This window comes from Bos indicus x Bos taurus, chromosome 4 (assembly GCF_003369695.1).
Source record: "Bos indicus x Bos taurus breed Angus x Brahman F1 hybrid chromosome 4, Bos_hybrid_MaternalHap_v2.0, whole genome shotgun sequence".
Taxonomy (NCBI): domain Eukaryota; kingdom Metazoa; phylum Chordata; class Mammalia; order Artiodactyla; family Bovidae; genus Bos; species Bos indicus x Bos taurus.
The window spans coordinates 25,824,535-25,844,364 of NC_040079.1; the positions used below are offsets into that span (position 1 = coordinate 25,824,535).

Here is a 19,830-nt window from a genome sequence, read left to right on the forward strand (position 1 = left end):
GCCTACAGACTTCCTCTGGGACATGTGGATTTAGAAATGCCACAGGGATGGATGAACAGAAGCCCTTCAGAGCTCAGCTTTCTAAGGTTAGTGATGTGTCGTCCTAAACATGCCTGTTCTTTTTAGATACGCAGCACTGACAATGAGAGCAATGTGACATTCTGAGAATCCTGGTTCCAATTCTAATTAGTTGCTCCATTTGAGCTACTGTATCTTTCTTTTAATATCTTTTCTCATCTAGCACAAAGGGATAATTCTAATAAAGGATTTTCAGTTTGTGGTTATACAACTGTCAACGGGAAAGCACCTTAGGGGCAGAGTTCAACCTTATATTATAAAAAGCATCCAACACAAAATAGGTCTTCATAAAGAACCTGCTTGAAAATTAAAATGTCTACCATAACAGAACTGTTACTTATTTTGCTCAGTGTAACAATGCCTTTCCTCTGGCCCTCTTCCTCTCTCTCTCCTTTTTAATGTACCTTGTTCAAGGAATAAGCTGTCCAAGAAGTACCACCTCCCAAGATGTAAATCCTCTGCCCATCATGTGCTATTTCATGTCTGTACCTGAAAATATACAATAAATACATTTAATTAAGGGGGAAATGACCTACGTAAGAGTTGGCTGCAAGACTTTTACTGCATCATTATTTATAATAATAAATTATTGGAAATGACTCAAGTGTCTAATAATAATGAATTGGTTAAATAAATTATACAATATAAAAAATGGATTAGTATGCAACCAATAAGAATGTAGACACAGAGAATGTTAATATACTGAAAACTTTTCATGTCACTGACTGAAAAAAATCAGTTAGATAAGAGCAGATAGGTTATAATCCTACTAAAAATTTACAGATATACAAATAATGCTCAGAAAAATGACTATAAGGATACATGTAAAATGTTAACCCTGGTTATCCCTGAGTTTAGATTTTATTTTTTTATTTTCTTCATTTTGCTTATTTGTATCTTCTAGATTTTCTATAATCTTTTTGTGATAACTGTATAAGGGGGGAAAATATTAGAGTTTTAAAAAGTGATCTGCCTACATTTAATCAGAAAGTCTAGACTATGAGTTTTCAAATTAAGACGCTTATTTAACAGATACAAAGATTATCAGGAAAAATCATGCTACATAAAGCAGTGAATATAATATGAAACATCTACCAGAACTTTTATCCAAGTAGTTTAGCTAAAAGCTGAAACAATTTATAATATATCCATAAAATTACTCAAAGAAGGCAACTATGTGAAAATACTTTGAAAACTTAATCTAGTTTCTCCTTTCCTGAAGGCCTTGGTGCTGATAAAATATATTACATCAAAATGATTCCCTGTACCAAGCCACCTCCTAAGTCCTCCTGTGGTAGTTCTGCAATAATCAGAGCACTAAGATTCTACAATAGAGATAAATCTTCCTTAGCACCCATATGCCATTTTTAAAAAGCCAACAAATAGTCTAACAGTAAATAAAAAATTGTTTACTGTCTTTGCTTTTAAACCAGAAGGGAGAAAAAAAAAACACCTCTTTTAAGTTTTCTGGTGAGTTTAATTCTAAGAAGAGGCAACTGCTATTAGGAAAGAAAAATGAAAGATAGTTTATTTAGGACTGCTACTAAAAGGTAACTAAAGAGAATCATGTGATGTCTGAGTGTTTAATAGAGCACTTAAAATACACAATCTTCCCTCCCTTTCTTCCATTCATCCAACCACCCATTCAATCAACATTCACTGAGTACCACATGAGCAAGGCACTGTGTCCTTCCTGGGGATAGGTTGTTAAGCAAGGGAGCCAAAGAATCCTAATATGCAAGTTAAGAAGGGAAATCAAAAAGTAACTAGAAAGTAACTGTTGTGTGGGTAATATGAAATTTAGTTACAATTGTTACCACTGGTTTTTTTTTAAAGGGCTACTACTTTCTTAATGCAGGAAAATTGAAGCATAAAAGGAAATAACGTGAAAAAAAATGCTATAGTTCAGAGGGAAACATCATTTCCTCACCAGAAAACCCTTCTTTAATGCTGAACAGGGATCTAATAGCCAGTGAGCTATTTCAACCAGGGCAAAGGGCTTCTTCAAACCATACTGCCAATATTCTAAAAAAAAGTAAAATCTTAGCAAGAAAGAATATGCTTTAATTCTAGAATCTCACCTCTCTTCTGGTAGATCACAGGATAGGTTGTTTGGTTTTAGTTGTGTCCACTCTCTGGTATTGAGATCTAATTTGTGCAGGTCTGTGCTGTAAATATAGCCAGTTGTCCCTCCAAATACATAAAGGGAGCCATTGATGATAGCCATAGCCTGGATAATGAGGAGATGTGAACAAGACTGGCTCATTAACACGTGATTAAAGAATGTAAACTTATTAGATACCCAAAAATCAAGTTTTATGAAGTTTTCTTGTACTTTTTAATCTTCTAAAAATCAGACCCTTAAAGGATTAAAGATTTTAGAGAACACAGAGATTGTTTTTAGAAAAATAACTTCTGCTCAACTGGAAAGCAAGTTCTGTCTAGATGGGCAAAGGGCTCCTTAGGGGTCTTAGCCAACCAAAGAATTTACAGATCATGGACATGAGCATTTCCACTGAAAGCTGCTTCATTTTTTAAGCAGTCTAGAGAAAAATGTCTTTAAGAAGAAGGGGCAGATATGAAAGTAAGACCCCAGAATCCCTAAAGTAAGAAAGTTCTCAAAACTTGACATGTTCCACCAGATTCTTCTCAATGTAAGTTTGGCTTTTGCTATAGTCATTTCTTAGCGTTTTAACCTGTGGTGGGATACAGTCATCCAGTCTGTGCTTCTACACACAGTCCAGAAGCTACGTATCAGTATCAATGCCAGCTAGTTGAGAAAGAAACCACTGCTTTGGCTGTTTTAAGTTCAGCCCATTATTCTCAAAGGGTCTCTGAGGTATGATGAGTTTTTTCCTACCTTTTTGCATATAACTTTTCAAACCTAAGGTCTGAAGCACTAGAACCTAACTGGAAGCTAATTTCTGTGTAATCTGTGTTTTAGCCAAGATCTGTATAAAAGTCTCTTAACCAAGTGCAGGGATCATCTACTCTAAACTTAGGTTAGAAAGCTCTTCAAAGCATCATATCACTCTAAAGACGATAGAACTTGGACTATATATATAGCCCAATCTCTCACTGAGGGTAAGTGAGGTCCTGACATTTAAGGAAACTTCCATATAGGTCTAGATCATTGATCCTAAAAGTTGAGTAGGAAAAAAAAAAAATAGGGGGGAAAAGAACGGAAAGAAGAAGGCAAGCAACCAGACTCACAATTTCACACTGGAACTGAAAAATCAAATAGTAACAATGGATTTATTTTCCATTTAAAAAGTTGGTGGTAATATATTCTGACATTGTTCCTGGAACTAAAGAATCTGAACAAATTCATCCACCATGACTGGCCATAGATTGGTACCTGTCCATATATACGACTGGGTTTCTTCCCCCGACAGCTGAGCAAAGCCCATCTCTTATATTTCACGTTGCAGACGTGGACGTCATTGCCATTGCTCTCACCAAATGGGATGCCAGTACCTCCAAACACTAACAGGTTGTTTCCATGCAGCACAACTGGGAAAGAAGAAGCATGAATTTCATTTTCGTACTGGCTACTTGCATGGTACTCCCACATTAACCCAGGATATCTGAAAAACTCAAAAATGTCTGCTTTAATGCTTTCAGAAAATAGCTCAAACCACTGACATATAACTACTGTAAGTTCTACAGAAAAAGATCTAATTCACACTACATCACATGGCTCACTCTTTGATACGTGACAGGTATTCAATACACAGTTGTGGAATTCATGAAACATTGTATATAACAATACAGAATGATATGAACTACAATCCACCACTGCTGCTTAACACAGTTCAAGTACACAGTAGAGCAGAAGAAAATGAAGGCTCATCTTTGCCTTAGCAAAGACCCAGTGGGACTCAGGATGAAGGGATAAAAGGATCATTCTGTTTTTTCCAGGGGAATGATCTCTACATGTTAAATTATAGTTTCTGTCATCTTAATCCTACACCTGATAAAAAGAACATGAATATCCTGCTGGCAACTTTCTGTTCCTGTCATCAAACACACTTGTATATTCTTTCTCTTATGGCAAATATTCTGAAAATACAGCTACTGTATCATTTCAGTGATTTTTTTTTTAACCAGTTCTTCAATTGATAGTGTTAAGAGTCAACAGCAGGAGCTCTAGAGACAGTGAAAGCTGGGTTTTAAGTCTCATGTGACCTCAGGAAAGTTATTTAATCTCTTTAAATTAATCTTTCCAACAACCCTATGAGGTAGGAACTATTATTCTCTTCTTCATTTTTATAGATGATGAAATAGAAAGTGGTGAAAGGTTTAAATAACTTGTTGAAGGTTTTCTAAAAAGAACCTTGCCAACCTAGGGTTCAATCCCAGGCAGTCTGGCTCCAGAGCCTGCACTCACAGCCACTGTTCTTAGGGCCTCTCTAAAGCCTCAGTCTCCTCATCTGTACAATGGCAAGAATTCCAGTGTTGACACCATAAAGATGCTGTGAGGATTAAACAGATGCCATGTGTGAAGCACTTTGCTCAACAGCTGTAAACCCCATTTGTTGATTTTCTACTACATTTTGCCAAGCTTATATATGATGCTTTATGTTGTACCCTCTAGATATTAATCCCATTTTATGGGTAAGGAGCTAGAAGTGGAAAATCATTAGGCAAGTACACAACATACAGCCAAATTCAAACTCAGGACAATCCAACTCACAATTAATTCTGCATGCAATGCTATAGTATTATCATAGTGAGAGTCTACCCATTAACAGGGCTTAATCATATTACTATTATGATTTAGTATTCTTAAAAATAATTAACAAGAAAAACACCTAACATTGAACCAGACCTCTCAGATATTTCATAAAGCCCAAAGTTCAGAACTGCTTGCACTCACGTGACATAGATGCCAATTCTCGGGGCATGTAGCCATCTGTGCCCATCTGGTGCCATACTCCTGTAGCAAAATGATACCTCCAAAGCTCCCTGAAGAGAGGATAGTCTTCATTATCTGGCCCTCCTGATTCATCATAATCTGGGTTATAACCTCCAAACACATACAGATTGGTATTATCTGCCACACAACGATGTCCACTTCGTGCTGGTGGAGGTCTGTGGCCTAGGAGAGAAGAGGACAGTTTTCTACAGGTGGCCCAGCAGATTAAAAGCACACACAAAATTTGGTAACAAGCATTTTATCTTTAAAAAGGTAATCAGGGAAAATTTATGATGTGGATGCACTTTTTTTAAACTAGGTTATTTTTTATCTTCACACATACTACTTAGGATTTTAAGGAGCTAGTCTCCATTTCTATTTCGTAGAACTATTTTCAAATTTTGATAACTGGAAAAGGATTTTTCCCAAGGGAGGCAAAAGAGCATCATAAACTTGAGAAAATGGCTGGTAACGGAATTTTCAAGAAAAGGAGGAGGAAGGGTTTAAAAATCCAAAAGCTAAAAGGACGAATTTTCTATTTTCTTAGAGGAGGAAAAACACAGGCCAACTAAATTAAACTGAAAGTATTAGAGAACTACATAAATATAATCACAAATGTGAATGAGTCATGTATAAATAAAAATACACATACATATAACCTGTAATTTTTCTACAATATATAATTATACACTTAAAAAGAAAATTGGCTTTCAAAGAGTTATAGCAAAGTTTAGGATTTAAACACACTCCAGACATTACGGTAGTTAACAAAGAATATCCCTGTCCTTATCTTAAAGAGCATCTTTCATCCTATTAAGAACTTTATTAAGAAAAGCTATTTCAAGGAATTCCCTGGTGGTCCAGTGGTCTGGACTCAGTACTTTCACTGCCGGGGCCCCAGGTTCCATCCCTAACTGGGAAACTAAGATCCCACAAACCACGCAAAAAAAAAAAAAAAAAAAAGCTGTTTCTACAATCTATATTTGCAAGCTCTCTGAAGTTTAAATTGTCAACTAGTTCAATAGAAGTTACTTCGATTATTTTAGAGTAAAAAACCCCCAAATTTATATTATTTCTACTAGCCTCACAATTTTTGTACCAGTCTACACAAATCCTTACATAGCTATTAGAACCAAAGATGATGAAATATTCACTGGATGGAGTAAGGTACTAGGTCTGTCTGTTATCCTAAAGACTTCTCTACTTTCATATATTATGAATGGATACTAGTATAACATTAGTATTTATGACAATGCTGGACACCTAACACACACTGTTATAGAATACATTACCAGCCTGATACAGGCCTCACATGTATCTTTTTTTATCAAAATCTTACTTCCTACTTTATGCTTTGAAACAAGAACTGAAATGAAACTGCACAGATATAGAAAAACTAAAAGCCAGATGAACAAACCATGGCCATCAAATCACTCAAGTCCAACCTGTAGGTCCTGAGAAGTTCTCAAACAGCAATTCAGAGCCTTCCATGCTCCTTCACACTCCTGCCTGTTTAAGTTTGTCTCTCTGCTTGGAAAGCCAAGTCCTTCCCTTAGCCCTTGACCTGGTCTACCTAGCCTTCAATGTCTGGTGTGGCAAGACCTCAGGGCTCAGTCCATACAGCTATCTCATCAATAAAACTTTATAGCCCTGGGAGTTCCCTGATGGCCTAGTGGTTAAGATCCTGGGCTTTCACTGCCATGGCCCAGGTACAATGCCTGGTCAGGAAACTGAGACACTGCAAGCTGTGTGGCACAGCCAAAAAAAGAAAACTTGCGGCCCTTACTATTCAGTACCACACCACTCAAATGTTACGATAGACGTGGACAATTAATAAGATGATTACATCGTAACTAGGTAAGTACATAATAAATATATTACACAAACTATAATCAGTTTGGAGTTTACTCATGAGCTATGATTTATCTCAAGTGAAGAGCTAAATTTCTATTTCTAAAAATCTTGAAGCAGAAAATGTGATGTGGAAGGAAGAACAATAACATATAAATATCTAGATTTGAATCCAGGTTCTAACTACTTCCTTGAGCAAGTCATTGACCCTCACTGAGTCTCAGCTTGCTTTTGTATGAAGGAATATTATTTCTGTACTTCACAGATTTATTATACTTGCTATTTTGTTAAACTATGTTTATTGGTTAATATATGCATCTTCCTAGGAGGCAATCTCTTGCCTGGAAAATCCCATGGACGGAGGAGCCTGGTAGGCTGCAGTCCATGGGGTCGCTCAGAGTCAGACAGGACTGAGCGACTTCACTTTCACTTTTCACTTTCACGCAGTGGAGAAGGAAATGGCAACCCACTCCAGTGTTCTTGCCTGGAGAATCCCAGGGACAGGGGAGCCTGGTGGGCTGCCGTCTATGGGGTCGCACAGAGTCGGACACGACTGAAGCGACTTGGCAGCAGCAGCAGCAGCAGGAGGCAATAAACTATTTGAGGGAAACAGAATGTATTTGTATTTATCTTTCTATTACCAGGCCTAAGGAACACAGGAACTACTGAACAAATTTACAAATTTTAATTTTTCTCTATTCATTAATATTTATTTTTCTTCTCCAAATAAAGGGCAAATATCACATATAGCAATTATTTCTGTATCACCACAACATCTAAAACAGAGATGTATAACAGACACTGGAAGTCTCATTGATATTAACTTCAGGTCAAAGTTAACAGTAACAGGGATGATCAGAACAGTGTACAGCTCTCAGTGGACTTTGATACTGTACTTAGAATGAGATACAATTTGGGGGACAGGAATTGGATTATGCAATGGTCTTCTTAAAACATAAATGCTTATAAGGATTAGCAAGACAAATTTAATGAAAAAAACTCAATAGAGTTCCTATGGTCAACAGATAGGATTCTCTATAGTGTCATTTGCTTGATTACCTGGAACCAACAGAAATTTCTGAAACTGCCTTTGGGCAGATATGAAAAGACATATAGTATATTCCAGAATTTTCTCTAAATGACTGCACAGCAGTCATTCCATTTTATGTTTACTGCCAACTCTTTTTGAGACAAATATAACTTATATGATTAAAGGTTGAGAAGTCAATGAAAAGATGACTTTATATTTATCCATTTATTCGTTGAGCCAAAAATATTATTGGGCGCCTGCTATATGGCAGGTACTGTGCTAGGTGCTAAGGACACAATGATAAGATCATTCCTCCTTCTGTCCTCTGGGGCTTAGAGTTAGCCCTGTGCTGTCCAACACGGTGGCCACTAGCCACATACGACTCCCAAGCATCTGAAATGAGGCTAGTCCAAACTGAGTTATGCTTTAATTGTAAAATACTCCCTGGATTTAACAGACTTAGTATCCAAAAATGAATGTAAAGTTCAGTTCAGTTCAGTAGCTCAGTTGTGTCCGACTCTTTGTGACCCCATGAATCGCAGCACGCCAGGCCTCCTTGTCCATCACCAACTCCCAAAATTCTATCTGAATATAGGTATAGTGATATTTTTGATCTCCTGATCAAATAAAAATTAAGATTAATGTCACCTGTTTTTTACTTTTTTCATAAGGCTACTAGAAAATTTAAAATTTTGTGGCTCACATAATATTTATATCAAAAGCACTGGTCTAGTTCAATTGCTGGCTTCTGTAAATAATGCCATTATCTATGCAAATTAAACTGCTGAGTTATGAGCATCTGATCAACGTTTGATAAATATTAAACATCCCGTCAAGAAGTCCTAGGGCTGGGAGTGAAAAGCTAACTATTCTTTCTCTAGTCAGTGACTAAAGATTTCTTTAGGTCTGGGGTCAAAGGAATATACACTTAAAGTTGTCACAGATTCAGCGGGTTACAACTGAGCTATATTACTTTTCAAGAAGACTGGAACAATGTATACACCCAACAACAGTGTATAGAAGTGCCTATTTCTTCATGCCCTCTTCAACCTTTTTAGTTTGTGCCAATCTGATGGGTGAAAGTGAAAGTGAAGTTGCCCAGTCGTGTCTGACTCTTTGCGACCCCATGGACTGCAGCCTCCCAGGCTCCTCCATCCATGGGATTTTCCAGGCAAGAGTACTGGAGTGGGCTGTCATTTCCTTCTCCAAGGGGTCTTCCCGATTCAGGGACTGAACCAGGGTCTCCCGCATTGCGGGCAGACGCTTTACCCTCTAAGCCACCAGGGAAGCCCAATCTGATGGGTATCAGACCAATTTGCATTTCCCTGATTATCACGTTTATCGGCCCATTTGTACTTCTTCTTTGGGGGAACCACCTGATCATATATCCTTTGTCTACTGTATTGTCTTCTCACAGATTTGCAGAAATTATTTATTTATTCTATTTCTTTCTTCCAGCCTACTCTGGTCTTTTAATTTTGTTTATGGTATATTTTAACATATGGAAGTTTTTGTACAACTGAATCTCTCAGTCTTTCAAGGCTCCTTTGCAACAACAGCAACAAAAGGCTCATTTGCTTTACATCTTACATTATAAGATCCTTGTGCCCTTGTGCTCCTGTTCAGTTGCATCTGACTCTTTACGATCCCATGGACTGTAGCCCACCAGGCTCCTCTGTCCGTGGAATTTTCCAGGCAAGAATACTGGAGTGGGTTGCCATTTCCTACTCCAGGGATCTTCTCGAGCAAGGGATTAAACCTGCATCTCTTGCACTGGCAGGCAGGATTCTTTTAAATCTGTGCCACCTGGAAAGCATAATTATAAGATTACTATTTTCATTTACTTCTAATAAATTCTTAGTTTTGGTTTTTCATATTCAGAACCTGAATACATTTAAAACATATTTTTGTATATTTTATGAGGTAGGGTACTAATATTTCTCACAAAATGGATAGGCTGTTGTCCCTGAACCCCTTATGGAAAGCTATCCTTCCAACACTGAACTTAAAAGCTGTCTTTGAAGCTATAGTAGTGTGTGCACGCTAAGTCACTTCAGTCGTGTCCAACTGTACCATTACCCTTAGTCTTTATTGTATACTACACTGACAAGTTCTAGAGTAGAATTAGGAAAATCTCAATATCCAGGTCTAATCACCATGGACACAAAATCTATTGCTCTTTAAGAATGCATACAATCAACATAAAAACTCCACACACTCAAATGCAAAAGCTTGTAAACAGAATATAACATTTTAGCTTAATAAGCCTATCACTTACAAGATGAAGCCACCTCTTGATGTGCTATGAAACATTTGTGGTAAGGTCATTGTTAAAAAAAAAATTAAGACCTTTACTTCTAAAAGCATTAACTAGTTATAAATATCATATAGCTTAAAGGATGAATTCAGTTTAACTGGTTGCTTTTGTTCAGTTCTCAGTCGTGTCCAACTCTTTGCGACCCCATGGACTCCAGCACGCCAGGCTTCCCTGTCTTTCACCATCTCCCAGAGCTTGCTCAAACTCATGTTCATTGAGTCAGTGATGACATCCAACTACCTCATGTCCATTGTGTCCGGAGTGACATCCAACCAGTTTAACTGGTTACTTCTTTCCAAATATAAAGCTTACCATTACCTTTACCTGAGAAGACAGGTCTTCTGTTGTACACTTGGAAGCCTGGACTGTGCCAGCTGGCTCCCACCCCTGACTGGTAGGCAGGCCTTCTTACTACTCCTAGAGTCCAAGCTGCTCAGGCAAAGGCCATCCATTAACAGCAGCACACAATATTCTTGGTTATGTAAGCGTTTCCTACTGCAGGGCTTCCATACTCTGTGTAAGACTTATATAAGATCTGGTTTCTAAGAGCAGAGTAATCTTAAGTCTAAGTTGGCAGCAATAAAAGAAACTTGGTCTGACAGACACTGGTGCTGCCATGAGTTCGTTTCAAGTGCTGAGCAAAGTGTACTTGTGATAGCTGTCACTACATACTTGCCTGGGTTTCTGGGCTCTGTTCAGTCCTGCTATTTACCTGTACCATTACTACACTGTTTTAATTATGACAGCTCTGAAGTATCTTAACATCTAATGGGACAAATTCCCTGCTGTTACTCTTTTTCAAAACTTCTCAGCTACTTTTCTCCATGTACTCTTGCATTGGGTTTTAGAATCAGTATGTTAAAATCTATGAGGCCCCTTGGGCAGATACCATCGTATCCAGGTGATCAAAGTTCACATCACCAGTAATGGGATAAATCAACACCACATGCAATGAAATGAACACACTATTACTTCAGTTGGTATTTCAGCCCAAAATGTATAAGCTGAATGTAATCATGAAAAAACATGAGAGAAACCTAAACTGAAGGACATACTACAATATGGCTAGTCTGTACTGTTCAAGAGTATCAATATTAAGGCTTAAGATACATGAGAACTGAATTCAACACATGATCAGGGATTTTATTTTACTATAAAGGACACTTTTGGAAGAACTGGCAAAATCCAAAATGAGGTCTATAAATCTGATAATAGTGTTAATTCAGCCCATTATTTATAGTGTTAATTTCTCAATTTTAATACTTGTTCTGCAATTACATAAGAGAGTATCTGTTTTCCAGGAACAGACACCAAAATATTTAGGGGTAAAGGAGCATTGTGTCTGCAGCTTAATCTCAAATGATTCAAACAGAAAAACAGTATGTATATGCATATGTATTAGATAGAGAGGGGAGAAAGGGGAGAAGAAATAGAGAAGAGAGGGAGCAGGATAAAGCAAATGTGATCAAATGTTAACATCTGTGGGATCCAGGTAAAGAATATAGGAAAATTTTATCATTCTTGTAACAGTTCTGTAAGTCTGAAATTATATAAAAAGAATATAATCTCTAGCCATTTATCCTCATCTTTTTGTATCATCAGTATGCTTTGTTTTCTTGATTTTTATGCCTAAGTACTTTAAAATTTTCTGTACAACTGTAAATAGACATCTATTTTTTAATTTAGTTCAGTTGCTCAGTCATGTCCGACTCTGCAACCTCAAGAACTGCAGTACGCCAGGCTTCTCTGTCCATCACCAACTCCGGGAGCTTGCTCAAAACTCATGTCCATTGAGTCAGTGATGCCATCCAACCATCTCATCCTCTGTAGTCCCCTTCTCCTCTTGCTTCAATCTTGCCCAGCATCAGGGTCTTTTCCAATGAGTTCTTCGCATCAGGTGGCCAAAGCATTAGAGCTTCAGCTTCAGCATCAGTCTTCCAATGAGTATTCAGGACTGATTGCCTTTAGGATTGACTGGTTTGATTTTTTAATTGGTTGTTAATATATGGTCTGTAGCCCACCAGGCTCCTCTGTCCATGGGATTTCCCAGGCAAGAATACTGGAGGGGGTTGCTATTTCCTTCTCCAGGAGATCTTCCCAACCCAGGAACAGAACCCAGGTCTCCCACATTGCAGGCAGATTCTTTACCGTCTGAGCCACCAGGAAAGCCCTCAGGCAACTGTTAATATACAGGAAAGTAATTCATCTTTAAAGTTTAAATTTTATCTAACTAAATTTTCTAAATTCTAGTATTAGTTATCATTAGTTAATTGTCTTTTGAATTTTATAGTAGATAATCATCCTGTTATTAATGGCAATTTGCAACTCTTTCTAATATACATACCTTTTTTTTTCTCCATCTTTTATTGTATTGGCTGAAACCTTCAGAACAAGGTTGAATGGTGGAGATGACAATGGGCATTTCTGTCTTGGTTTTCACTTTTTCAGTGAGGATATTAGTAATGTTTCACCATTATATATAAAATTTGCGATTGGTTTCTTATAGATGGTCTATCAGTAAAACAAACTTTCTTTTATTCCTGGATGTCTACAAATTTTTTTCTTAACCAGGGATGAGTATGATTTAAAATAGTATTTATTAAAATGTATATACAGAAAAGGGTAGATATTATAACCAGGAATGAGTATGATTTAAAAGTCTTTATTAAAATGTATATATAGAAAAGGGTAGATATCTTAAGAGTATAGTTCAATGGATTTTAATAAAATGAACGCATTGAGTATCAAATTTTATTAAATGTGTTTTTTGATATCAGAAAAATCAAATTGTTTAAGCTTTTAAAGTACATTCCACAGATAAACCCAATTTGATCTTGATTTTCTTTATATTATCCCTGCCATCTTATATACATATATACATACATATATATATATACACACACACACACAGTTTTTAAAAAATCTGTCATTCTTATTGTTTCATTTTCCCACTTACCTAATCTTACTAAAATAATCAAGGTTTCTTTTTTTCCTCAGGAGAGCTACATACTATTATCCCCTAATATTCTTTAAAAACCCATAAATTTGTATTTCTCTAACAATACTAAGAGTAAACGAGGCCTGGAAAGAAACTTGGCTATTAACAGTGGTTACTTCTGGGAAGGGGAATAAGGTGAGGAGTAAAGATGTGAAATGGCATCTTGCTTTTTTAAGTTCTTTTATTGTGAAATATAAGACATGTATAGATATGTCAAATATAAGACATACATAATTATAAATGTATAGAAATGGCAACCCACTCCAGTGTTCTTGCCTGGAGAATCCTGGGACAGGGGAGCCTGGTGGGCTGCCGTCTATGGGGTTGCACAGAGTCGGACACGACTGAAGTGACTTAGCAGCAGCAGCAGCGGTTTAACAAATTTATCAGAAAGATAACATGGAACCATCATCTAGGTCCAAAAATAGAATATTGCCAGCACACAGATGCCCCCCTTACCTGCCCCTTTTGATTACAACTCTCTCCATCCCACTGGCTTCACTTTTAGAGAAAACCTATTTCCTAATATTTTATAGCAATCATAAAACTTGCTTTAACAGCCTGATTATACCTAAGTATGCACCTCTAAACAGTCCTGTTTATTTTGGCCTAGTTTTACAGTGTATTTGTATAGAATAATACAGTATGTTTTCTTTCTTGGATCTTTCATTCACTATTGTGTTTCTGAGATTCATCCATGTTGCTGGGCTTAGAGGTGGTCTGTTCATTTCCACTGCCAAATAGTGTATGTCTTTGTATGAATACATACAACAATTTACCCAGTCTATGTTGCGTGAATGGACATTTGGCTTGTTCAAATCAGTGGTTCTTAATGTAGCTATAAACACTTTTGTACATGTTTTCAGGTGTAGAGAGACCTGTATTTGTTGGCTGTAAATGCAGAAATGGAATTTCTGAAGTCATAAGCTATGAAAATCTTTACTAGATAAGGCCTATTTACAAATTATTTAGTATTAATGTCTTCAGTCTTTTTAATTTAGCAATTCTTGTAGACCTAGTTCACCATGGTTTTAATATGCATTTATCTCATTACTAATGAGGTAGAGCACCTTTTCTTGTTTACTGGCCAACTGGATTAATCCTTTTAGGAAGTGTCTGCTCAAGCCTTTTATACATTCTTGTACTGAGATGTCTTTTTCTGATTTGTTATATATGCTTGAGATAAGGACATTCATTTTTCACCCTATATATTTCCGTATTATTTTAATTTTAATAAGCATACATCATACCTATAAATCCTAAAACAAAAAATTATAAGATCTTTAGCAGTTTTACTTTCTCCCTAGTTTATTTAAATCATCTGAAATGTTAGGAAATATTTCATATATATATATATATATACACACACACACATATATATTTTTTATCATTATTCTGTGTATTTAGAAATCTTTGTTATCAATTATACCATCCTTCACAGTTCCTGTATTTCAATGTAACTCTAAAGTTTTACTGTGTTTTTTGCACATCACCACTTCTTGTGTCCAAATTTTCCTCTTTCTTGGATTTGTTTTCCATTTTAGTGGGAATATCTCAAGTAATTTTCTCAAAAAAGGTGTGTTCACATATTTTCAGAGTCCTTATTTATTTTGACCCCTATTTAAACATTCAAATATTAGTGAGGCTAGGTACAGTTCTGTGTTCAAAATAATTTTGCCTCAGAACACTGAAGGCACTTATTTTCTAGAAACTATCTTATATCCAAAACCAATCTGATTCTTAGTCTTGAGTCTTTCTAGGTAGCCTGTTTTCCATCTTTGGAATCATAAGTAGTTCAGTAATGTACAGATAGATGCTTTTTGCTTTTACATTTCTCTAGCTTGTTCCCTGGTGGGCTCTTTATACTTGAAAATTCAGTCTTTCTTCAGCATAGGGAAATAGTCTTTAATTTTCTCTTTCACTGTCTTTCCATATGTACCCTTATAAAATGGATACCGGATCACTTAGATCTATCCTAATAGCGTAATTTTCCTTTTGTACTTTCTCTTTTTGTCCTGTTGCTTTATGGTCTGTAAATTTCCCCTACTTTAGTTTTGTAAAAATTGGTCTTAAGTCTGTGTACTATTTGAGTTGGACACGACTGAGCGACCTCACTTTCACTTTTCACTTTCATGCATTGGAGAAGGAAATGGCAACCCACTCCAGTATTCTTGCCTGGAGAATCCCAGGGATGGGGGAGCCTGGTGGGCTGCCGTCTATGGGGCCGCACAGAATCAGACACAACTGAAGTGACTTAGCAGCAGCAGCAGCTGTGTACTATTTAACTAACTGCATTTTATTTCAGCAAATTTCAATTGGAACTAATTCTTTAACCACTCCTTAATTTTCTCTTGACTCTGAGGGAACCTGCTGTGATCAGAACTTCCTCAAGTTCCATTCTGTTTCCTCGGTATCTCTATTTCCATAGTCAGCTGTTTCATTTATTCAGCTTACTAATCTTTTTCCAAGTTTTGTTGTTGTCGTCCAGTCACTCAGTAGTGTCCGACTCTTTGCGACCCAACTGAGCATCCCAGGTTCAGCAGCACTCCAGGTTCCTCTGCCCTCTACTATTTCCCCCTTTGCTCAAATTCATGTCCATTGAGTTGGTGATGCTATCTACCCATCTCATCCTCTGCCAGCCCCTTCTCCTTTTGCCTTCTACATCTTTCTCAGCATCAGGGTCTTTTCCAATGAGTCTGCTCTTCAAAATAACAGATTTCCTCCACAGCTGTATTACTCTGTCTCCAAACTTCCAAATGGGAGATATGTTTGACTGTGGGTCTCTGCAGGAATATGGTATACTCACAGACAGGTTTCTCTTTAGAAGTGGAGAAAAACCTCCGTTTTTCCAAAATAAGGAAGGCTGTATTTTGATGGTACAGTCATTTAACATACCTCAGTCTTCAGTGGTGCTCACTTTCTTCTTCTCCCACATTTCATCCACCTCATCCAATCTGTTGTGGAGATCCACTACCTAAAGCTCTGCTTTGCGTTCACACTCTCCAATCCCAGGTCCACTGTCTGCTCAACCCTCCCTCCAACAAATCCCCTACTTTGCTTGAAGAACTGTCCTCAGAGCAAAAGCCACTGCTCTTCCCTGCTGGCTCAAAGGTAAAGAATCTGCCTGCCAATGCAGGAGGTGCAGGTTTGATCCCAGGGAGGGGAAGGTCCCCTGGAAAAGGAAATGGCAACCCACTCCAGTATTTTTTTCTTGGGAAATCCCATGGACAGAAGAACCTGGCAGGCTATAGTCCACGGGGTGGCAAAGAGTTGGATGTGACAAACAACAACAACAACAAAGCCATTGCCAGGGAGGGACAGAAGAAGTAGAGGAAATAAGAGTTTTGAAGGCAGTCTCTTAATTATTTGCCCTGATGTTCCATTTTTCCCCAACCTTCTCCTTCCTCCTACACCTGCTGATTCTAGGCTTAGAGTTTCAGGAAAGAAGTTCCATTAAGAAATTCTCTTTCAGCATGCAGCGGGAGTACCTACTTGGGGTTGCATTTTATTCTGTTCTGGTTTCTCAATCATTATAATTCCAACTGTTTTCTATTACCCTGAAATTCCACCAATTTTCTGGTATTATAACAATAGCAAGAATGACAGCAGCTAACATTAAGTCAATACTGGCTGAACATAAAAGCTCTTGAGTGCTTTGCACATGTTACCTCTCTTGATACTCACAGCAACCCTACGAAGCTGGTATCATTATCATCATCCTAATTTTGCAGATGAGGAAATTGAGGTTAAAAAAAAAAAAAAGAATAAGCAACTTGCCCAAAGTCACATAGTTGGTAAGTGCCAGAGCCTGGATTCAGACATGGGTAATCTGGTTTCAAAGCCTCCCTTTACTGTTGTTCAATACAATTATGATTCATTCTTTTTTATATGTCTGTTTTGTAATTTTCAGTGATCTATGAGAAGTATGGGAGAGGAAATGGGTATAATCAAACCATCATTTTGCAATGAAAACACGCTGTCTTCACTACACTGATATTGTTTTCACACTACTTTTTACACAGAAAATAATTAGAAAAGATACAGGATCTAGTGAAGGAATCTAGTGACAGAAAATGAGTACTATGAAACTGTTTAATCAGAATCAAAAGAGGTAATGTGTAGGAGTCCCAAAATGAGAGGCTTAAAAGTGGCAATTTCAAGACTATAGATAACTTAAAAAAAAACTAAGGAAACACTAAACTGCATTTTCATATTCTCAGCAACTCATTAGTTTGCTGTCACTATCACCAGAAGGAAGTAAAAAATGTACTAAAATTTTAGTCCCATCCTATTCTCCTGACAGCAGCTTCACAAATAACAAATTCAACTCAAATACATGTGATACACCTACCACATGCACCGTGCTACAAACTGGAGATAAAGAAACGAAAGGCAGTGCTCCACTGTCCCTGCCCTCACAGAGCTTACAGTCTAAGGCAGGCACACAACAAGTAAACACATGACTCTAATTCAGTGTGCTAAGTATTATGATACAGGCAGGTACACAGAGGGTGCGATCAAAACAAAGAGGCAGGCTTCCAAAGAGGCTTCCCTAGAAATAACTCTTAGACTGAGTGTCCAAGGACATGCTATTGTTGGTTTGGGGAGTTTAAACTGAATTTATTATCTTTTCCCTCAACCTGCCCTTCCATCCATCTAATACAACACCTGTAAAGAGAAAATGGTCCACACAGAAAGCTGAAGCTTTCTTGGCTTTTCCCTCCTCCTCTTCAAGTGGTCACCGAGTCTCATCTAATTCCACCTCATTACATTTTAAATTGATTACGTACTCTCTAGTCCTACTATATGTAACTACCTTAGTTGTAGTCTCCATCATTTCTCACCTTGATAACTCTAACAACCTTGTAACTGGTCTTCCAATTAAATCTCTTTGCTAGTTAAATAAACTGATCCTAAAAACTTGCTGGGGACAGTGCCCGACTTGATCTGGACCCTCTCCAGCTTCTTCTATCGCACTCTTTCCCACTCTGCTGAACTTCCTACAGTTCCTCTGAAAGGCCATACTCTGTTCCACCTAACTGCCTTTACTCAAGCTGCTTGGTCCCCATGTGAGACGTTCCAACTCTGCCCTGTTAACACCTACTCAGACTACTCAGTGTTATCTCTTCTGAAAAGGCATCCTGATGACTTCCCTTCCTCTGTCCTTCCCACATGTTGAGTCAGGTACCTCTTCTTGCACTCCCACACTCCCACTACCTCATCAGGACATTTACCACAAAGAATTATATGTTCAAATTATTCTGTAATTACTTCTTTACCTGCTTCTCTAGTATCTAGATTATTGAGCTAGCATAGAGCCTGTTACTCAGGAGGCAATCAAAAAATACTGAAAGAATGAAAGCATGAATGAACGAACAAGGTTAGTTAAGTCTGTGAAATCTGATGAGATAACAGGAGGAGATAATGGAGAGGACAGAATGTTGGAGTAATACCCGTCTTTAGTAAGCAGGAAGAAAAAAAGCTAGTATAGGAAACGGAATGAACAATCAAAGAGGTTGGAAGAAAACATCTCAGATTGTACATCAAGGTATAACCCAAAAAGAGAGAAAAATTTAAGAAGGTGCAGGTGGTCAACAGATCAAACACTACAAACAGGTCAAAGGTGAGAAGTAAGACAAGGCCCCTGGGTCAGTGGCGGCCACTGGGGGTCCTGATGTTGCTGGTGCTGAGTTTAGTCCCACCTCACTCTTCTCAGCACAGTCAGTCCATCTTCCTCAGCCATTTTTTGAGGCGATTTAGGGCTTACAAAAATAACCAAAGGTATGAAACTTACCTGTACTAATCTCTTTTTTCCATGATTAAAACATTGAAAAACAGAGCATAAACAAAAGAAAACAAAATCCCACCAACCAGACAAAATGTTATTTCACCATTTCCTTTTTTTATGTTTATACAAAATTGATATATTGAATTTTATATCCTAATTACACAATTGCTTAATTATACTTGTTTAGTCAGCCTAAGTTAGCTTTCTCATTATAAATCAATAAATTAGCATTTTAATCTTTTAAATAGGAAAAAGAAAAATCATGTTATAGAATTAGATGTACTGCTTGGCCACGTGTACACAGTGGTTTTTTTTTTTTTTTTTTTTTTGGTCACATAACACTAAAATTATCTCTTAGTTTCTATTAATAAAATTATTTTTGCTAGAAGGTAGCATAGCAGGAATTCCCTGGTGGTCCGGTGGTTATGACTAGGTGCCTTCACTTCCACGGCCCAGGTTCAATCCCTGGTCAGGGAACTAAAATCCCACAAGCCATGCGGTGCAGCCAAAAAATAAAAGAAAAGAAAAAGAGAATTTTTAAAAAAGGTAGCATAGCACTCTCTGTATCTTATCTTGACCTATTTATTTTTTCATCATCTGGAGCTTGGCTGCTAAAAATAGATTAGGCACTAGATATAGGAAATGTCTTTAGCTGCTGCAGGACTTTTTTCTAGACTTTAAAAAAAAATAATCTCTTCAGTCAAAATTAGATAAATTGGCTTTTAAATAAGGTCTAAATTATAATATTAAGAATGCCTGTCTGACAATTTGTTATATCTAGAAAAATAGTGTGAACCAGAGTTTTCAACCCTCTTCTGAGATTTTCTTTTTTTCAGTAGGAATATGTTTT

General features: G+C 37.3%; 1 protein-coding gene across 5 annotated transcripts in view; it reads right to left on the minus strand.

The window, feature by feature from the left end:
- Positions 1-19,830, minus strand: part of KLHDC10 (kelch domain containing 10) — a 97,079-nt gene that overhangs the window by 40,551 nt on the left and 36,698 nt on the right. For all 5 annotated transcript variants that reach the window (XM_027539000.1, XM_027539003.1, XM_027538999.1 and 2 more), the window contains 4 exons: positions 4,958-5,179; positions 3,437-3,591; positions 2,160-2,308; positions 483-567 (listed from right to left, as the gene is read on the minus strand). In XM_027539000.1, the coding sequence (XP_027394801.1) occupies positions 483-567; positions 2,160-2,308; positions 3,437-3,591; positions 4,958-5,179 (611 nt within the window). The remainder of the gene's footprint in view (positions 1-482; positions 568-2,159; positions 2,309-3,436; positions 3,592-4,957; positions 5,180-19,830) is intronic.